Source organism: Apteryx mantelli, chromosome 36, assembly GCF_036417845.1.
Source record: "Apteryx mantelli isolate bAptMan1 chromosome 36, bAptMan1.hap1, whole genome shotgun sequence".
Classification (NCBI taxonomy): domain Eukaryota; kingdom Metazoa; phylum Chordata; class Aves; order Apterygiformes; family Apterygidae; genus Apteryx; species Apteryx mantelli.
In genome coordinates, this window is record NC_090013.1 from 258,044 (window position 1) to 275,113 (window position 17,070).

A 17,070-nucleotide genomic window follows, 5' to 3' on the forward strand; every position below is an offset into this window, starting at 1 on the left:
AGCATTTTTATCCCTCTCCAGCAGCTGTAAATCTACAGAGCAGGAGCCAGGTTATGGTCCTCAGGGAAGCCTTAATTTGAACAAAACAACTCTGATTGTTTCTGGCGATGGGCAGGCAGAGAGGGAAACCTGTGAATTACTGGAAACTCCAGGGCCAGGTGGGGTTTACATCTTCCATGGAAGGCAAGACTAAAAATTGAGCTTGTAATGCAAAGACGTGTAGCGGAGGGGGAGGTCAGGCAGTGCTATCTATCACTTGGCTCCTTAGGATGAATTAGTTCCCTTCTCTTCCTCTCCAACCTCATCTCTTCTGGAGCATCCTTGTGGTACTGGGAGGTCTTTCCCAGGACTGTGTCTGTCTGCTCTCACTCCCTTCTGTCTTTGCAGAACCACCTGCTCCAGTTTGCCTGTGGCTTTGCAAGGCTTGCGGCAGGAGGTCGGGTCCCACGTGGGGATGTTGCTCTGCGCTGCAGTTTGGGGCGCTGGAGCAGGGGCTGCCCCGCAGCTGGGAGTCCTTTGGGAGCCCGCTCATGGAGCGGGAGCGGATGGGCCACGCAGACCGTACAGCCGCGGCTGCCAAGAGAAGCCTGTTTAGTGCTAGATGACTGTCATGGCTTTATTTGCCTGCCAGCAACTGGCCTGAGACCAGTTACCTCGTTTCAGGGCTCGCCAATCAGCTGTCGCACCCGTCCACCTGGTGCAGCGGCCATGGGGAGCTGCGCTAGGCACTGGCTACAGCACAGGAACACTGGCACCTTCCAGCCGGGGTTCACCTCACACTGCTGCCTTGCAGCTGGCTGTCCAGACACCCTGCGTCTAGCAGCGGAGAGAAACAGGCACTTCTGGGTGACCCATTGGGCTCACTTGGGTGTCCTCTTTAGGATGGGACAGCTCGGAGGCACCAGTTGCTCTGCTGAAGGCGTCCCTAGTTATCGGGCTGTAGGTGGATGCTTTAAGCAGAGCTTGCTGTGCCTGCAGCCGGCTCCCTGGACCCTGCTCGCGCTGCGCGGCTGCTGCACGGAGGAGCCCTTCCCCTGCCGCCGCTCCCTCTCCGTCACAGCCTCCTTCCTATGCAGCACACGCGCAGCTGGGGCTGAGTCACTCGCTCCTTGCGCAGCCCTGTTTTGAGGAGCCGTTGCAATGTTTTCCCCCCGAATTCTTTCCTGTTCTTTCCTCTAAAGGCTTAGCTTTGCCAGACACAGAGGGAGTTGTGGGGAGCTGGAGAGAGTTAAGTTTTCCTGTTCCTTTCAGTGTTTGTGCCTGTGTAACAGAGCTTGATCTGGAAGCTAACAGCTTATTCACAATTTAAATCATCTTGTTTGGCCTCTGCAGAGATCTTGTCAGCCCCAGAGCTTGCTCAAAGTTTTAATCAAGACACGAGGGCTTGCTTTAAGGCTGAAAGTGCCTCCTTCTGTTTGCATCTCCCTTGGGACAGACATTTGTTCTTGGAGCTAGCTGGAAGGAAGGTAGGGGTCTCCAACCCAAGTCCTTCCTGAAGGACGGAGGTTGGAGATGCCCCTGTTCCCACAGGCTGCGCTGGAGTCATCCCTTTCGGACCGCAGCCCCATGCTGCGTCCTGCTGGAGCTCCTGGTCCCAGGGCTGTCCCTGCGCCCTGTTTGGGACAGCGGCTGGCACGCCAAGTGCACTTTGGGCCTCGCTGGGCCAGCTGCCATCCAGACCCCACAGAGAGTGGTCCCTGCGCAGGCACGGGGCGGCGGGAGTCCCCGACCCAGGGGCCTTGCTCTGAGCGCGCAGGGTGGATGCATTTCACCGGTGGGGGCTGCAGTGCCGAGAAATGCAGGGAGAGCAGCAAAGCAGGGAGCAAAGCAGGGCTGGCGCTGCAGCTGGAGAGCTGTCCTTGCTCTGCGCCGGGCGGCAGCCTGCACTGGCTCCCGCTCGCGCTGCCCTCCCGCCCCGCCACCGCAGCAGGGGTGCAGACGGAGCCGTGTCTCAGGGCAGATCCTTGGTTTGGCCCGGGTCCAGCTTCTTCCCGTTCCTCCTTCCTTTGCTTCCCCTCTCCTTCCTTCTGCCTCTGCCGGCCTGCCGCAGTGCCGCTCCTCTGGTGCTGGCGCACACATCCCCGTCTGCCCTCTCTGCTGTAATTGCTCTCGACAGTCATTGATTCCAGCCCGTTTTCTGCTGCTGGTTTCTTCTCCCTTCTGCACTGGCCTTTGTCAGGTTTGCTCCGCGCTGCTGTCTCCACACGCGAATTCCTCTCGAGTATCCCAGATTTGACGATATTATGATGGCTTGATCTTTGGCACTCTGAATCCTCCTTCATCTGCCTTGGTTCATTGCCTGGGACTCTGGATTGAAATAGCAAGCCTTTTAGCAAGCGTTTTAGCAAGCACTTTTTTTTTTTTTTTTTTTTTTTTTTTTTTGCTGTTGTTGCACCTTGTTGCATGAGCAGTTCTGCTCTTATTCCAGCAAACAATTTAGAGAAACAAAATGACCATCTCCTTTAACCCAAATCCACGATTCTGAGTTCTCAGCCAGCCTTAAAAATTTTGAGTAGAATAAACATCCTGCAGCCCCTGCAGGGGTGGTGGAGAGGCGAATAAGCTGCAAAGCCCCATGTCACATGCATGGGTGCTCCATTTACCCAAGTGCCTCAGAAGTAGCCACTGGTGTTTGCAGGCTGCTCGTTCCCTGTTCTGCAGTCCGGGAAGCTGAAGCAGAGGAGGAAGTGGCCTCTGAGAGCTGGGCAGAGCCTCGGGGAGAGAGGGAGGACCAGTCCTGGCTTCCCACGCCTCATCTAACCTGTCAGCCCTGCTGCCTGCCCGGGAGGTCCTGGGGGCATTTCCTAGTGGCAACGTTGAAGAAACCCTCTGCGTTTGCCTGCCCTGCCCAGGTGAGTCCCAGAGGCTGTGGACGCTTGCTGATGGCTCATGCTCATGTCACGCCCAGCCCCTCTGCGGATGCCGGACAGCCCTGCTGTGACCTCACACGGGCAGTTTCAGCTTCTCGCTCCCGGTGGAGAGAGGTACGAGGATCTGCCGCCCCACGGGCAATCCAGAGATAAGGAGCTTGGGATGAGTCCTTCCTGCTGGGTGGACAGGATCCTGGTGCTCGTGCTAATACTTTGATCCTAAATCTTGTTGCGACAGCGGTGAGCAAATCCTTGTTTCATGGGCGCTGATATTTTGGATGGTGGGAACCTGGGCTGAGAAATCGAGCCGCTAATACAAACCAGCCCAAATGCAATTAGCAGCAGTATTACAGGAGTGGTGCTGAGCTGGTGGCCCTGTGCCAGCAGCCCCTCCGATACGCCCTCGTCCCGTGACGTTTCTCTCATCTCTCTCTCGTTTCTCAAGCGCCACTATCAGCAGCAAAATAACCGAGCGAATTGGGAGGGTACATACCTCCCTCTCAATCATGTCTAAAGCCTTTATTTCGAAAGACAGCCTGCCATTAATCATTAATAGAGCATCCAGGGATGATGCTGGATTCCTAGAAGGTTTCTCTTCATCATGAGCTTCTATTAGAAAAGTTCATATTAACTCTAACGGACGGATTACACTGACAGTTCTTGGACTTTGTCTATCCACTGACCAGTGGGGCTTGCATAAGTGCTGAAACACCTTTAGAGACATTTGGAAACAGTAGATATTTTACCTTTGGAGATAGTTGAAGCTGATATTTTCAGCATCAGCATTGCACACCCTCTCCACTGATAAAAACGCTCTCAGGCCAAGGGACGAAGGGAATTGCAGGGTGCAGATGAAGTGCTGCTGAGCCCTTGGGGCTTCTGGCTGTGCTGTAAGCTCTTGCTGTGAATGTGAAGCACCTTCACTTCGCAGGGCTGTTTTTTTATGCTTTACATCCAAAAGGAAAGCCAGCTCTTCAGAAGAGCCAGCAGCTCATGTGGGTTTGTGCTGCCTGCCAAAGGCCAGAGATCTTGTTGAACATAACCTCTCTGTGTCTTTCCTGTCTGTAATGTAAAACGAGGTGAATTGGTCCCCGCTCACAGCGCTGGAGCCTCTGTTTCTAGCCGCTCTGCTCCGGCCGCTGCCAGTCCTGCTCCCTCCCCGAGCCGGGTGCGGGACCTGCTGGGACCTGCAGCATCCTGGAGAGCAGGAGTGCGGCAAGGGCTGTCGGTCAGCCCGGGTCTGTCCATCCTGCTGTTGGATATAAAATACACTGTGATCTGGACTTGGCTGGTGTTTTATTTCCTTGCGGAGACAAAGGCGTGATCTCTTTCAATAGGTATCTTACTGCTGCCCCGTGAGACAGGACAGCCGGGCAGCTCGTTATCCGCAGAGCTGGTGCTAAGTGCCTGCGAGGCAGACGGTGAGTCATGGCCAGGCTGTTCATTGCTCTTTTGACCAGGGAGCCAGGACCAGCCAGAACGGCCTCCGTCTTTCTGGTGTCACTGCAGGGGGGCAAGCCTGGGGCGTGAGGAGGGATGGGGATGTCCTGGGGATGAACGAGTGCCCAAGCATGTGCCAGCCCCAACATCTCCCCACACTGCTTGCGCCGCTTGTACCACTGCTGGAGCAGAACTGGGCTCTTGGCTCCGCGTGGGCTGGGGATTGCTCGCTTGCCACCGATGCTCCTGCTGGGCTCTACCCAGGCTGCACCTGGACCCTCCTCGGGCTCGGCAGGACTCTCGGCGCCGCTGCCACCGGCCCCTCGTGCCGGCCCCCCGGCTCTGCCGAAGCGCCGCTGGGCTCGGCGGAGGGGTGGCGGAGGCCGGCTGGCTGGATGCAGCACGAGGCCTGCCAGAGTACCTGCTCTTATATAAAATATTCCCTCTTGTGAGTTATAAATAGTGCGAGATGTGACTGCAGTGAAATCACTTTTAATATAAAGTAATGAGAAGAGGAGGAATGCAGGCAGGAAATATCACTGCTGCTGGATCAACCTGGATTTAGCTCTGAAATTAAACAGCCTTGGGGGATCCCAGGATAAATAAAGGTGAACAAATAGCTCCAAAGAAGAGAGAGCATCAAGGTTGGGCCCACAGAGCAAGGCAGCGGGGGTCTGTTGGTCTGGCTGCTATTTATATAAATAATCGGACTCTCTGGAGGGCAGCAGCTGAGTGCTTGCCCCTAAAATGAATTAAAATCATGCCTTCATCGTGCTGCAGGGTGGCACACGGGCTTGCTCAGCATGCTTTCCCTGTGCTGCTGGCTGCTGGCCCGGAGCTGGTTCAGGCTCGCAGCAGCGGGCAGAGCTTAGCCAGGCAGAGCACGGGCTGTCTCCTGCCCCAGAGGCTGCCAGCATGCTCCTGCGTCCCGCTCGCATGGCCTGGCTGGGCCCCACTGGCTTCTGAGCGCTCCTGGGCTTGGAGGCTCAGGGGGCTTCAACCTGCCACGAAGACGGGTTGCACAACAGGAGCGGCAGAAATCGGACATGTGGCTCAGCCGTGGCCTGGCGAGGAGAGCGAGGGGAGGCCGACGCCAGCTGCACATGGGGGAAGAGTCCTGAGTGCGGCTTTCAGCTTGGAGAGATGAAGAGCTTCGTGTCACCAGCTGAACCACATCTGCCTGCAGGCAGCTGTCCTGTAGCAGAAATGCACGTGTGAACTTCCTCTGGAGGTGGTTGGAGCATCCCTCCTGGTCTCCCCCCATGGGTGCTTAACCAGGCGTGGTACTGGAGCATCTCAGTCTCGGCGTTAGAGGAAAATACTGAAAATCAGGTCCTTCTCTGAAAGCCACATGAGACGCTGGAAAAGACAAGCTGTGGGAAATCCTAGGTGACATCTTCTCTGGGACATAGTGCTTCAAATGACTCATCTGCAGCGCTGTTTGCACTAGCAGGAAGAGGTGTTGGAGGCCCAGGCAGGAAGCCTCACAAAGTCGGTGCATCCCACGGGGCAGTGACCACTCAGCTATGAGATCTTGAGCAAGCCACTTCTTGTGACTTGAATTTCCATGTTTTGAGATTTTGGTGCATCAAACAGGACCATCCAAACTCCAGTTAGAGCAACAAGGTGCAGAAAAACATTATTACAGTATGGAAAGATTTAGAGAGAGACTGATAGCTTAAGAGCTTTCATGAAGGACCTGACACCAGGAAGCAAACAATTGAAACCATTTAGCTACCTTCTTAATCATGTAAGATTCAAGTGACAATTATGAAACCTCCAGATGCAGCATTCCTGCAGGAGGAGCAGAAAGAAATAAAATAAAAGGCGGACACTCCATGTAACAAGCAAGAGAATTTTGGATGGGGACAAAAAGCAGCCAGAGGAAGCAGGACTAAGTGAGGGCTTAATCACCTCAATCTGGGGCTGGATTCATTATTATGGCTCTCATGGAAAACATCTATTCAAGGGCTAGACAAAGGAAACGGAATATAATCAGGAGCCAATGTGTTGAGCAGTGTTCCAACACAAACAGCATCTTCAGAGATGAAAGAACAATTTACAAAACAAAGATATGTCAATTCTTCCATCTGATAAGAACCCAACAATAGGTATTTACCCACTAATGAACACACAAAGCAGCTGTGAAGGGAATCTTAATGATGAGCAAGAAGGTAAAATCCTGCCCACGAATGCACAGGCCTCAGCTGCCGTCAGCAAATCTCAGCGCTCAGCAACATCTGGAAGGAGAGGGCTTTTTCTTCGCCTGCTGTGCACTGACTGCTAACCCATGTGAGTGAGTGAGCGCTCTGTGCAGCGTCTGGCTGAGGTGCTCCCTGGACACGTGCCCCGCTCAGCCACGAGTATCATGGATTTGGGAATGCTCAGGACTGGCAGTTTGAAGGGACCGGGGGGGGGGGGGGGGCAGGCAGATAACTCTTGAAACATCGCTTGGCTGCATCCGTGGGCTCCCCATGTCCAGCTGCTCTGGGGCAGAGACCCCTTCCTAACCGTGGTCAGCACCTGCTTTGCATTCCTGCCACGTGTGAACAAGTTGGAGCTGGAATGCTAAATCTCACCTTGCCCTTCCCTGCGGAGCCTGGTCTTTCCCTTTGATGTCCAAGGCGTGCTGCTGGCACGGTGCTCCTGCTACCCAGCTGCACCAGATTAATCATTTATTCCTTCACATCTCCACCAGCGGCGGAAAGGATGGGCTTGATGCTGGGAGGCGAGTGGTGGAGCAGGGCTGGGGGAAGGCACTGTGAAAACATCCGCAGCAGAACAGGCTGGGGAGGAAGCGCAGCGCCCAGGAACGGGGCACAGGCAGGAAGTTTCCTGAGCCCCTGAATGCCGCAGTCTGCCCAAAGGGGCTCCGCGCGGGCACGGTCCTCCTAGAGGGGGTTCAGGCCTCCTTGGCTCCGGAGGCATTCCCCCCACACACACAGTGCACAGGCGATTTATGGCCCACGCTTCATCTCCTTCTGCTTTAGGAAATAGAATAATGCGCCAATATTGCATGGTATTTTAAAGAAATGGGGGGAAAAACAGTGCTCAGAATTACAGCTGGCTCTTTCACACCAAAATATTGCTGGCCCCTGCTGAGAAAATTAGTTGCCTTATAATTAACTTAGAATTATATTGGCAATAAATATGTAATTATATTTGTACTAATATGGGTGGCTTGCGATTACAAATGGCATTTAGCAAACTAAATGAATCAGTGAAAAGTCCATCAGCATCCTGTTTCCTGATGGTTGACAATTTTTATGCATTTTTGAGAGTAAATAAAACACGTGGACACCACTTTTCGGCATCCTACATCTGCCCTGGGGAGAGATGCTACCACTGCACTGAGCCTGGGTGCATGTGATGCTGGGGTGCATCCCTGGAAAGGACCCAAGGACCAAAGGTCTCCAGGAATCTGCACTGTCATTAAGTGTAGCACCTTGACGGAAACCCTGCCCTGGGGACCCAGCTGCCTCTGCCTGCAGAGCTGCGTTTGCAATAAGCCGACCGGTTATTTCTCATAGTCCCTAAGCTCGCTCCATCCCTCTGCGGGATCCTGCATATTTTTGCATGATAAACAACCACCTTTCAGTAATCCCGCCGCGGCAGCTCCTGGAGAAGCAATTCCCCTGGTGGGAGTTTGGAGTGAGCAGAGAGCTCAGACCGCTGGGCTGCTGCTGCTTCTCCGCTCCCTGCGAAGCTGCCAGGTCCTGGCTGCTTTGTGCCCAGCACAGCAGGACCCAGCGCTCCAGGGGCTCCAGTGGTGCCTGGGGAATGGGGACAGGACAAAGCGGCTGGTCCTTGCAGCGAGAGGAGCGCAGATCGCCTGCAGCGGTGGAAGAGCCCCAAACTTGCAGGGAGGCTCGGGCACAGAGCGCCTGGGGCAGAGCCGATGGGGCTGCATGGTCTTCACAGACCCCCACAGAGGGCAGGGGGCTCCTGAGCCTCTTAAAATCTGGTTTCAGGAATGTTTCTGCTGGTGCCAACCTCTTTTTTTTTTTTTTTTTTTTTTTTTGTTTGTTTGTTTGTTTTGCATCTGAAAATCTCCACCGGGCACAGGTTGCCCTGGCAGAGGCTTCCCAAGCCTCCTCTCCTGGAGGAGAGACTGTCCTTGACTGGCATGTAGCTTCAGCAGTGCTTCCCCACCAGAGCTGCACGAGGCTCTGGAGATGGTGCAGAACATTAAACCCCGGGAGAGTTTGTTGGAGGGAGGCTGGCAGAGCTTGGTGCCAGGATGGTGATAGCAACAAAGAGCTCAGAAGGTTCATAGCCTGGATCCTGGGAAGGAGAAAGGGAGAAGGGAGGGTATGGGTGATGAATGACCCAGAGTCTGGAATTAGTCTAGGGACAGGAGATGTGATTTCAGGCGGCTTCCATCATTAAAAAGCCCTTTAATTTAGAGATGATATGTCTGTCCCATCTGGTCCCATCCAAACTACCCATCTGTTTCCTGAACCAAGGACAGAAGGGTTAATAGGGCTATAAGCTCCTTTTAATGAGCATCTTGTAGACTGAGCATGTGCACGCTGCTCCCAGTCTCGAATGCTCCTTCCCAAATCAAATCCCGGGCACCAGGGGTAACTCCAGATTAGGACACGGTGAGAAGAGGCTGAGAGCCAGCAGCAGGAACAGGCCAGGGAATGAGGGTTCAACCACCAACCCACAGGTTTTGGCCCTGGCTGGGGCCGTGCAGGGGCAGGTGTCGGAGCCGGGCAGCATAGCTGCTGCTCCTGGGCATCTCCCATGGGAAGAGCCGGTGGGGCATTCGCGGCTGGGGGGGGGGGCCAGCCCAGGCCTCCCGCTCGTCCTGGGCTGCGCTCTTTCCCAGGGTGCAGTGAGCGCTCCCAGTGGGAAGCTGTTTCCAGAAACAACCACATTTCACAAAGCAACATCCCCAGGACTGCAGTGCTTCCATGAATGGCATGGGGCTACTTGTATATTTATGGCGTCACGATCCCATCGCACAGCCTGCGTAGCAGCACTTGAATTCATTGCCTCGCCTCCTGCCAGGGCTGCGAACGGCTCCGGGCACCACCCCAGCTTCCAGACCAAATTCTGCTGGGCTAGAAGTGGCTGCTGGTGCTGTCGGACCTGCCACCACGCAGCCCTCGCTCCCTGGGCCAGATGGGGCCCATCTGGCCAAGATGAAGGCAGCTGGGGGAACCCCAACCAGCTCTTGGTCGGCGGGGTGCTCCTCGAACCCCTGTGAGCCCTCCCTCCACGGGGTGATCCTCAAACCCCTGCCAACAGGAGCAAAACACCAGCTCGCAAGGTGGGAGGAGGTGAGCTGCGACTCAGGCGCTGGCAGAGATGCCCGGCGCCCCGGGAAGGGAGCAGCACAGGGGCCGGCGTGCAGCCCGCCGGCGCTCCTCTGCAACGTGGCTGCTCCTGTCAGCGAGGCGGGGACAAGCGGCAGTGGATTTCCCCTGACATCTGCTGGGAAACAGCTTTGTGGGATTCCCCTCCTCCCCGCAACGAGGGGAAGCACATGGTAGCGGGAAAAGGGCAGGAAAGCAGAGCGGGGTGGGGGGGGGGAGAAAGGCCTTGAAGGACCTGCGGGAGAAGGCTTTCCCAGGACACCCCTCCCTTCAGCATCCCGCTTCCCTCCCCTGCGCCAACACCCCGTCCAGCTATTGTCTCGCAGGTTATTGCTCACTGCAAATTAATGAAGGCGCAAACCCGCTCTGCATGGATGCGGTGCCACTTCTTGCATCTTTGGGAGCCTTTGGGAAGCGCACAGCATTAATTCAGTCTGTAATTGAGACTTTTCTGGCAGTGAAAGCACCCCATCCTTCCCCAGTTAATGCGCGTCCTGGTGCAGAGGGGAGGCGCTGATGGGGGAAAGGAGAGGGTTTAGCACCGCAGGGGGATTCCCGCCAGCCAGGGCCTCCTCACTGCCGCTGCACCTGTCGAGCGCTGGCGTGCTCGGAGCAGCAGCTCTCCTGGTGCTGCAGAGGGGCCACAAAGGATGCGCTCTCCTCTCGCCAGCGCGGCCCCATCTCTGCTGCCAGGGCAGAGAAGGGGTTGGTGCCTGGCCGGTCCCCCCCACGCTGCATCTTGCTTTTCTGCTCTGTACAGGCTTGCAGACCGTCCTCAGGTATTCAGGGATGCTCTAGGAAAACCAACACGTGCGTGCATGCGCACGGTGCAGCGATCGGGTGGAAGGGGACTGCGCCACCCGGGTGCCCCGAGCCAGCCCGGGGGCTGCCAGGGCTTGCATACACGACGCACGCGCAGTCAGGCGGCAGGACGCCCAGAGACGGCGTGAGCGCAGCGACCGCGTGTGTGCAAACACCGCGAGCTGTGCCAGCCCCTTCCCTATCCAGCAGGGAGGGAAGCGGTTCCAGATATAAGTGGATCAGCTGCAGGCTGACAGGTTAAATATATGTTTGCAAAAACCCAGAGCAAGGAGATGTCTACGCGGGGAGCGAGCGTTGCCTCCGAACATCTGCCTGGGAAGCTCCGGCGGCGGCAGCAGACACCAGTGTCGGGATGATGGATGGGAAATGGCTGGGGGCAGCAGAGACGGAGCAAAGGGGCCGGGACACAGGGCCCCGCTCCCTCCGTGCGCGGGGACAGCCCCGTTGGCCAGACTCCCGGGCCCATGCCAGCAGGGCCCCTAGCACAGCCCCTCTTTCAAACACCCCATCTTTGCCCTGATTCTTCTCCCTTCCTCCGGAAAATCAAGTCTGCAACTCCCCTAGAAACACAGCAGCCCTGCTCGCTTTGGCAGTTGAGGTTTGTCACCCCCAGCTGACGCACAGCAGGGGCTGAGACCCCTGTGGATAGTCCACATCCCACCCCGGGGCCAGAGAGCCCCTGCCCGGCTGCTTCCTTTGCTCTCACTCGCCCCCATCACACTGCAGCCCAGCTCCTGCTGTCATGGCCGACACCGGTAGCTAATTTTAGAGTGTATTTATTAACATTTTAACATAAAACGTGCATGAAATATTCACCCGGTGTGACAATGCACTTTATCACAAGGGAAGCCTTAAATATTTAAGAGGTATTTTGCAGCCTCAGTGGCAGGAAGCATTTGCATCTGACTCACAGCACAACACTAAGATTTGAGTGCAGCTGATCCCTGCTGCAGTTTTTAGTTACGTGCCCCATCCTCGGTGCACCAGGCCAAGAGGTGTTTTCACCCCCCGCACCGGGGAGTTGCTCTTCTGCAGGCAGGTTTCTGCTAAAGCGCTGCTTTCCAGGCTGCTTTTGCCTCCCGCCCAGTAGCAGGAGCAAGCTCCTCTCCCGTTTCCATGCCGTTTTTCTCTCCTAGCCACCTGCCCCAGCTGCCAAAGGCCTGGCGGGAGTAGGCTAAAGCACCACGGATGGAGGGCAGCTTCGTGTCCCATTAGGTGAGCAGAGGAAGTAGCCTAATCTTACTTTCTTTACTCCAAGTCCCAAGAGCATGGAAATTTAAGGAGCAACTAGAACAGACACACGGCTTAACAGAAATCTAAACAGACCGTGAAACTCCTCATCCACAATCCTATTAGAGGAGCAGTGTCGTGTAGAAGAAGCCTAAGTTCTCAGTGCAGCAAACCAGGAGAGGGATGAGAGGCTACAAAGCCCTTTAGAAGAACCTCTTAGAAGAGCTTCTGGTGGATCAAAGTAAACCAGCACCACGTTCTGCTGTGTCGTGAGAATAATTTGTGCCTAAAGCTGCCAGATTAGCAAGGTGTTGAGTGGAGTTTTTAGACCATTACAGTTCTGAGCCTGTCAAGCTGCTGTCAGAGAGGAGGTGAGGTTTGATCCAGCCGAGCTTCGGGGCTGGGTAGGCGCGCGCATCTCCCCGCAGGTCTGGGGCACCGGCCCGCAGCCGAGGGAGATGCATTCCTCACCTCGCCGCAGCAGGACGCGCAGCCGCTGGGACGAGGCATTGGCAGGCAGCTCGCGGCTGAGCGGCCACTGGAGAAGCAGCTGCCGAACACCTCCTGGGAGGCGTAGGTCAAGTAGAGGAAGCCGTCCTCGTCCTTGTGGTCGCGGTACAGCTCCTGCATGGTGGCCGTCATGTTGGGCAGCCCTCTGTTGTTCACCAGCAGGTAGAAGGTCTGGGAAGAGGCCAGGCACAGACGCGTCCTGGCAGGAGGAGGGAGAAGGCAGCACGCGGGTGAGTATTTCGTGGGGAGAAGCTGACCGCACCAGCCCCGCAGCAGCGGGGCCATCTGGAAGGGCATCTCAGGGGCTGCACAGAGACTTTGCAAAGCTGGAGCAGCTGGCACCGTGCTTGGCACCGCGCTCCTGTCCGTAGGACTGGGCTCCAGCAGCTGCCCCCTGGATTCAGCAGGCTGGGCGTTCCCTGGAAAAGTGCCATCCCCGCTCCCAGCCTCTCCCAAAGATCACTAACCACCACTGCTACCAAGTGCTGCTTGTTTGCATTGCTGCTAATAGCCCATCTCTAATGGGCTGTTCAGCTGCGCTCATGCACAGACAGCAGCACAGCAGAGGAGCCAGGCTGGCGGGAGCCCTGGGAACAAGGCTGACCGTCACCTTCTGTCCCAGCGAGGACAAAGGATTTCTGCCATGAGGGTCCCCGCGTGGCTGCTCTTTGCTTGCAGCCTGGCACCCCTCAGGTTGGTCTAAACACTTGCCCACCAGGAGGGCAAATGCCTAAAGCAGCTGAAACCAGCTTCCCCGTGGAGCCGTTTTGAGGGCTCAGCTGCACCTGGGCTGGGCATTTGCAGCAGGTTGGTGCTGCAGAGGAACAAGCCCTTTTGCGGGGAGCGCAGGGAAAGAGCCAGACCCCCTCCCCAAGCAAGATAGGTGCTGCCACGCTGCTCGCGCCTTACCGCAGGGTGACGGCAAACTGGGACAGCGGCAGGTCCTGGGACACCAGAAACTTGGTCCTGCTCAAGGGGGGCAAGTTCTTCTCCTTCTGGTAGCGCTCCACCACCACCTGCACCAGGGCAGAGAGGCTGGAGGGATCAGGGGGATGGGGGACCCCGGGGCCAGTGACCACGGCAGGAGCCTCCGGGGAGGGGAGATGCTTTGTGGCCTTCAGAGTCAAGGCATGGACTCTTCAGCAGAGACATTTGCAGATCATCTTTTAACTACTGGAGCTTTTTTGGAGGGGGGAAGGGAGGGGGAACAGCACATTCTTCAGCTGCTGTCCCTCAGCCATGCTCGAGGGGACACAGGCTTCAGCATGGGCAGGTACCCATTTGAGTGGACGCCCTGCCAGAAACGGGACGGCAGCCAAAGTCAGGGGACTTGGCCGGTGCCCACCGCACTGCTGCAGGCGCTGGCAGCAGGGCAATTTTGAGGAGGGTTTTTGAGTTTGCAAGCAAGGGGAGACCCCCATGCTCAGGCAGCTGCTCAGTCACAGCTGCAAAGAGAGCAGAACAGAGCCCTTACCGGGATCTTGTTGGGGTATTTTATCCGGATCTCTGTCACTTCATGCATCCTAGTGGCTGCAAAAGAGAAAGATGGAGAGTGAACAGAGCCCGACGCCCGCTCCGCTCTGCGGCAGGGCTTGCTGTCCCGGCGACGCACCGAGGCTCTTCCTCTGCTTGAAGGGGCGAGCACTGCCCTCCACCCGCTGCATCTCCCAGCACAAGCAGGACCCAGCCCTGCCAAGGGCTGCACCTGGCAGCTGATATAGGCTTGTGCCCACCTGGGCTGGGGAGGAGGAGCCAGGCGGATCCCCAGCTTCCTGGTGGAGCAGCCGCCTTTTCCCCCAGCTGGGGCGGGAATGGGGTTTGGAGTGAGTCTGGCCGCCCTGGTGCCAGCGTGGGGCTTTTTCACAGGGTTTCCCTGTAAGCCAGCTGCGCGGATGCTGGGATGCGATGGCGCAAGGAGCGGCAGAGCCCGTGCCAGCCGCTGCTCTGGGAGGCCAAGGGATTCGTGGGGGATGTGGGGTCTCAGGGGCCCCTGCCTGCCCAGGGAGCAGTAAGCATGCCTTATCGCGACAGCAAGCATGCCTTATCACGACGGTTCAATTCCTTCACTCTCCCCGTTCGGTTTAGCGAGGGGCCTGGGTCAGGCGGGATCCCCCCAAGCCGCCGCTGAGCTGGCTCCTTCGTGTGCTGCAGGGCTATTTGGGAGCGCAGCAGCTTCTGCAAGTGGGCCAGACCCGCCGCGCTGCTTAGCCCCCGTTTGTCCTTCCTCTAGGCTGATCCCGCAGCAGCATGTGCGAGAGCCACAGTGTCCAGCCCTCCGCGCGCAGCACCGCTCGGAGCAGGGAGGAGGCAACGGCAGCCCGGAGTGCAGAGAGGCGCCGGAGGCTCCAACTGCCTCGTTTAGAGCCGCTCGTTGCACCAGGGGCTGTTTGCAGCTGCCGGGGGAAGGCAACGGCTCCGGAGGAGCTGCTGATGGGAGCAGCCCGGCCCCGGGTGCATTCCTGGCCCCAGAGGCGCTTCCCGGCACCGGCGGCATTCCTGGCACCGGCAGCACTTCCTGGCCCTGGAGGCACTTCCCAGCCCTGGTGGTACTTCCCAGCCGGAGCCGCACGGGATGAAACCCAGAGCGGGTCCGCCCGCATTGGCCGGGCTGGGGCTGGGGCCGGTGCCAGGCGTCCGGACTGAGCAGCTTCCCCGTGACGGACGGGAATGCTGAGCCGCCCCAGCACGGCGGTGCACAGCCAAGGACAATCCGTCATCCCATTTTTTTTTTGATGTGTTTCATATACATATTTAATATATTTTGCTGTTCTGCAATATATTAAACTGTATTACTTTGCCATAAAAAATCCCTCAGACATGCTCATCACTGGTTTGGAAAATTACATTAGCAATATATATTCCATCTGTGTAGCAAGTTAGGCCATTATAAATTTATACCCCTAATAAATTGAATTCTTGAAACTTTGCGTGGGATCCAAAGTGGAGGTTCACAGAGGAAGGGGGCATTTTCATTCCAGATGATTTCTGAACAATAAACTGATAAATATTAAAGTGTCTCTCAGTTTGCTAATAAAACGAATCGATTGCTATTCACTGACTTAATTCTCTTTCCAGGCAGGAGCTAATTGCTTTTCTGAGAGCAAAAAAAAGTTGTGGATTTTTTTTAAAAAAAAAAAGTCTATCTCCATTTTAAATTAGTTCATTAACAGCAAACATTTATTATTTATCAGTTTAATTTCCAAATATTGCTGTGATATCGGGCTGGACTCCGGAATCCCAGGTCTTCATGGAAATGTGATGCTTTCATTAGCATCAACTAATTAATTAAAGATGAAGGGAAATTGCTTTTCCTGGTAGGTGGCAGCTTTCCAAGGCCAAGCAGGGAACGGTCCTCGTCCGCCTAGAAACGGCCTTCGCCCCGGTGCCACCCCTTCACCAAAATGGGGCTTATATCCACTGAATCTTCCCTGTGGGAGCCGGCAACCCTCCCCCGGACTGCGGCTGCGTCGGAAGGAGCCCCGAGCTTCCAGAAATGCTAATTTCCTCGGAGAGCAAACATTGCCGGAATAATCCAAATAAGACAAAATAACAAATGCCGGCACCGGGATGCGGGGGGAGGCGGAGGCAAAATTTATATCAGCAGCTTCCCCGGCTGCCGGCTGGGCTCATCTGCATTCCCACCTTCCCCACTCGGGGCCCTCCCGGAGCAAATTGCAGCTGAAACTCATAAATAAATCCTCTTCTGCACAAGTTAAGTTTTATTCATAGCTCATTTTGTGACATACTGGAATGAAAAAATATATATATCCTCCCAGATTTATCTTTAATCTCACGGTAAATATTAAAGGGGGGGGGGGGACTGCAGCCCCACGCTGTAGCTGGGCGGCACCGCGGGAAAGCCGGAAGCGCCGGGGCTCCCAGCACTATCTGCAACACTCATCCAGGAGCTGCTCCGTGCATGGTCCAGCGGTGCCGGGGCTCCCGGCTGGGCCTTCAGGGCTCTCCAGCCCCAGCACCACCTGCTCCCCCCTTGCAACACTCATCCAGGAGTCGCTCCGTGCGCAGTCCAGTGGTGCTGCTCCCATATGCCCTTCCTGCCCACTGGCTTTCCCAGTCTCCATCCCAGCTCCCCATCCCGCACCATCGCCTGCCATGCCACTGATGCAGTCTGAGTCTGGGTATCTCGGGGGGTGTGTGTGTGGGGGGGGGGGGGGGGGGGTAAAGATCTGCTCCTGCCCCTGCAGCATCCTGCACCCTGACAGGCTGGAGAGGAAACGCCGAAATACCCCTCAGCATCGCCCGCCCCACTGGCCCGCGGCGCCACCGGCACCATGTGTGCTCCCACGCTCTCCCCACGACTCTGCTTCCAGCTGCTGGCAACCATGTATGTGTGCATATATGTATATACATACATATATATATATACACATATAGAAAAAAGGAGCCGTGCAATCCCTGTGGGTACCCCAAGGGAAGGGTGGTGCAGCGGGGGATGCCCGGCTCGGTGCCGCTCCCCGTGCCGGCACCCGCAGCAATCCCCCCCCCCCCCCCCCGGGAGGAACTGGTTCCTCCAAGCAGCCACCACTCAGCCCCAGCAGGGACCCGCAACTGTGAATTATCCCTGGTGAGCCAGCAGCTGGGGCGGAGAAATCCTTCTGGGGGAGCGTTTCCCGCTCCCAGGAGGGAGGGAAGCTGTCGCAGGGGCTGGGAGCGACGGTGAGGGTGGTCCCAGGGGCGATGCAGCTGCGGGGGCGAGCAGACGGCTGCAGTGCCTGGGGGGGGGGGGGGGGGGGGGCACCGAAACCTGGCACTGCCTCTCTTCACACGGCCTATTTTCAGCAGCAGCTATGTGCTGCTGCTGCTGGCCGCTTCCCTTCCATAAAGGAGCCTCCATCACTGAGCTACTGCTGCCC

At 56.6% G+C, this 17,070-nt stretch overlaps 1 protein-coding gene across 1 annotated transcript; it reads right to left on the reverse strand.

The window, feature by feature from the left end:
* Window positions 1–11,704: 11,704 nt before the first annotated feature.
* LOC106500184 (microtubule-associated proteins 1A/1B light chain 3C-like) lies at window positions 11,705–13,860 on the reverse strand. The gene is made up of 5 exons (XM_067314586.1): window positions 13,809–13,860; window positions 13,671–13,726; window positions 13,106–13,212; window positions 12,158–12,395; window positions 11,705–11,743 (listed from the first exon to the last, which is right to left on the reverse strand). The coding sequence occupies exons 1-5, from the start codon at window positions 13,858–13,860 to the stop codon at window positions 11,705–11,707; spliced, it is 492 nt and encodes a 163-aa protein (XP_067170687.1).
* Between the last annotated feature and the right edge of the window lie 3,210 nt (window positions 13,861–17,070).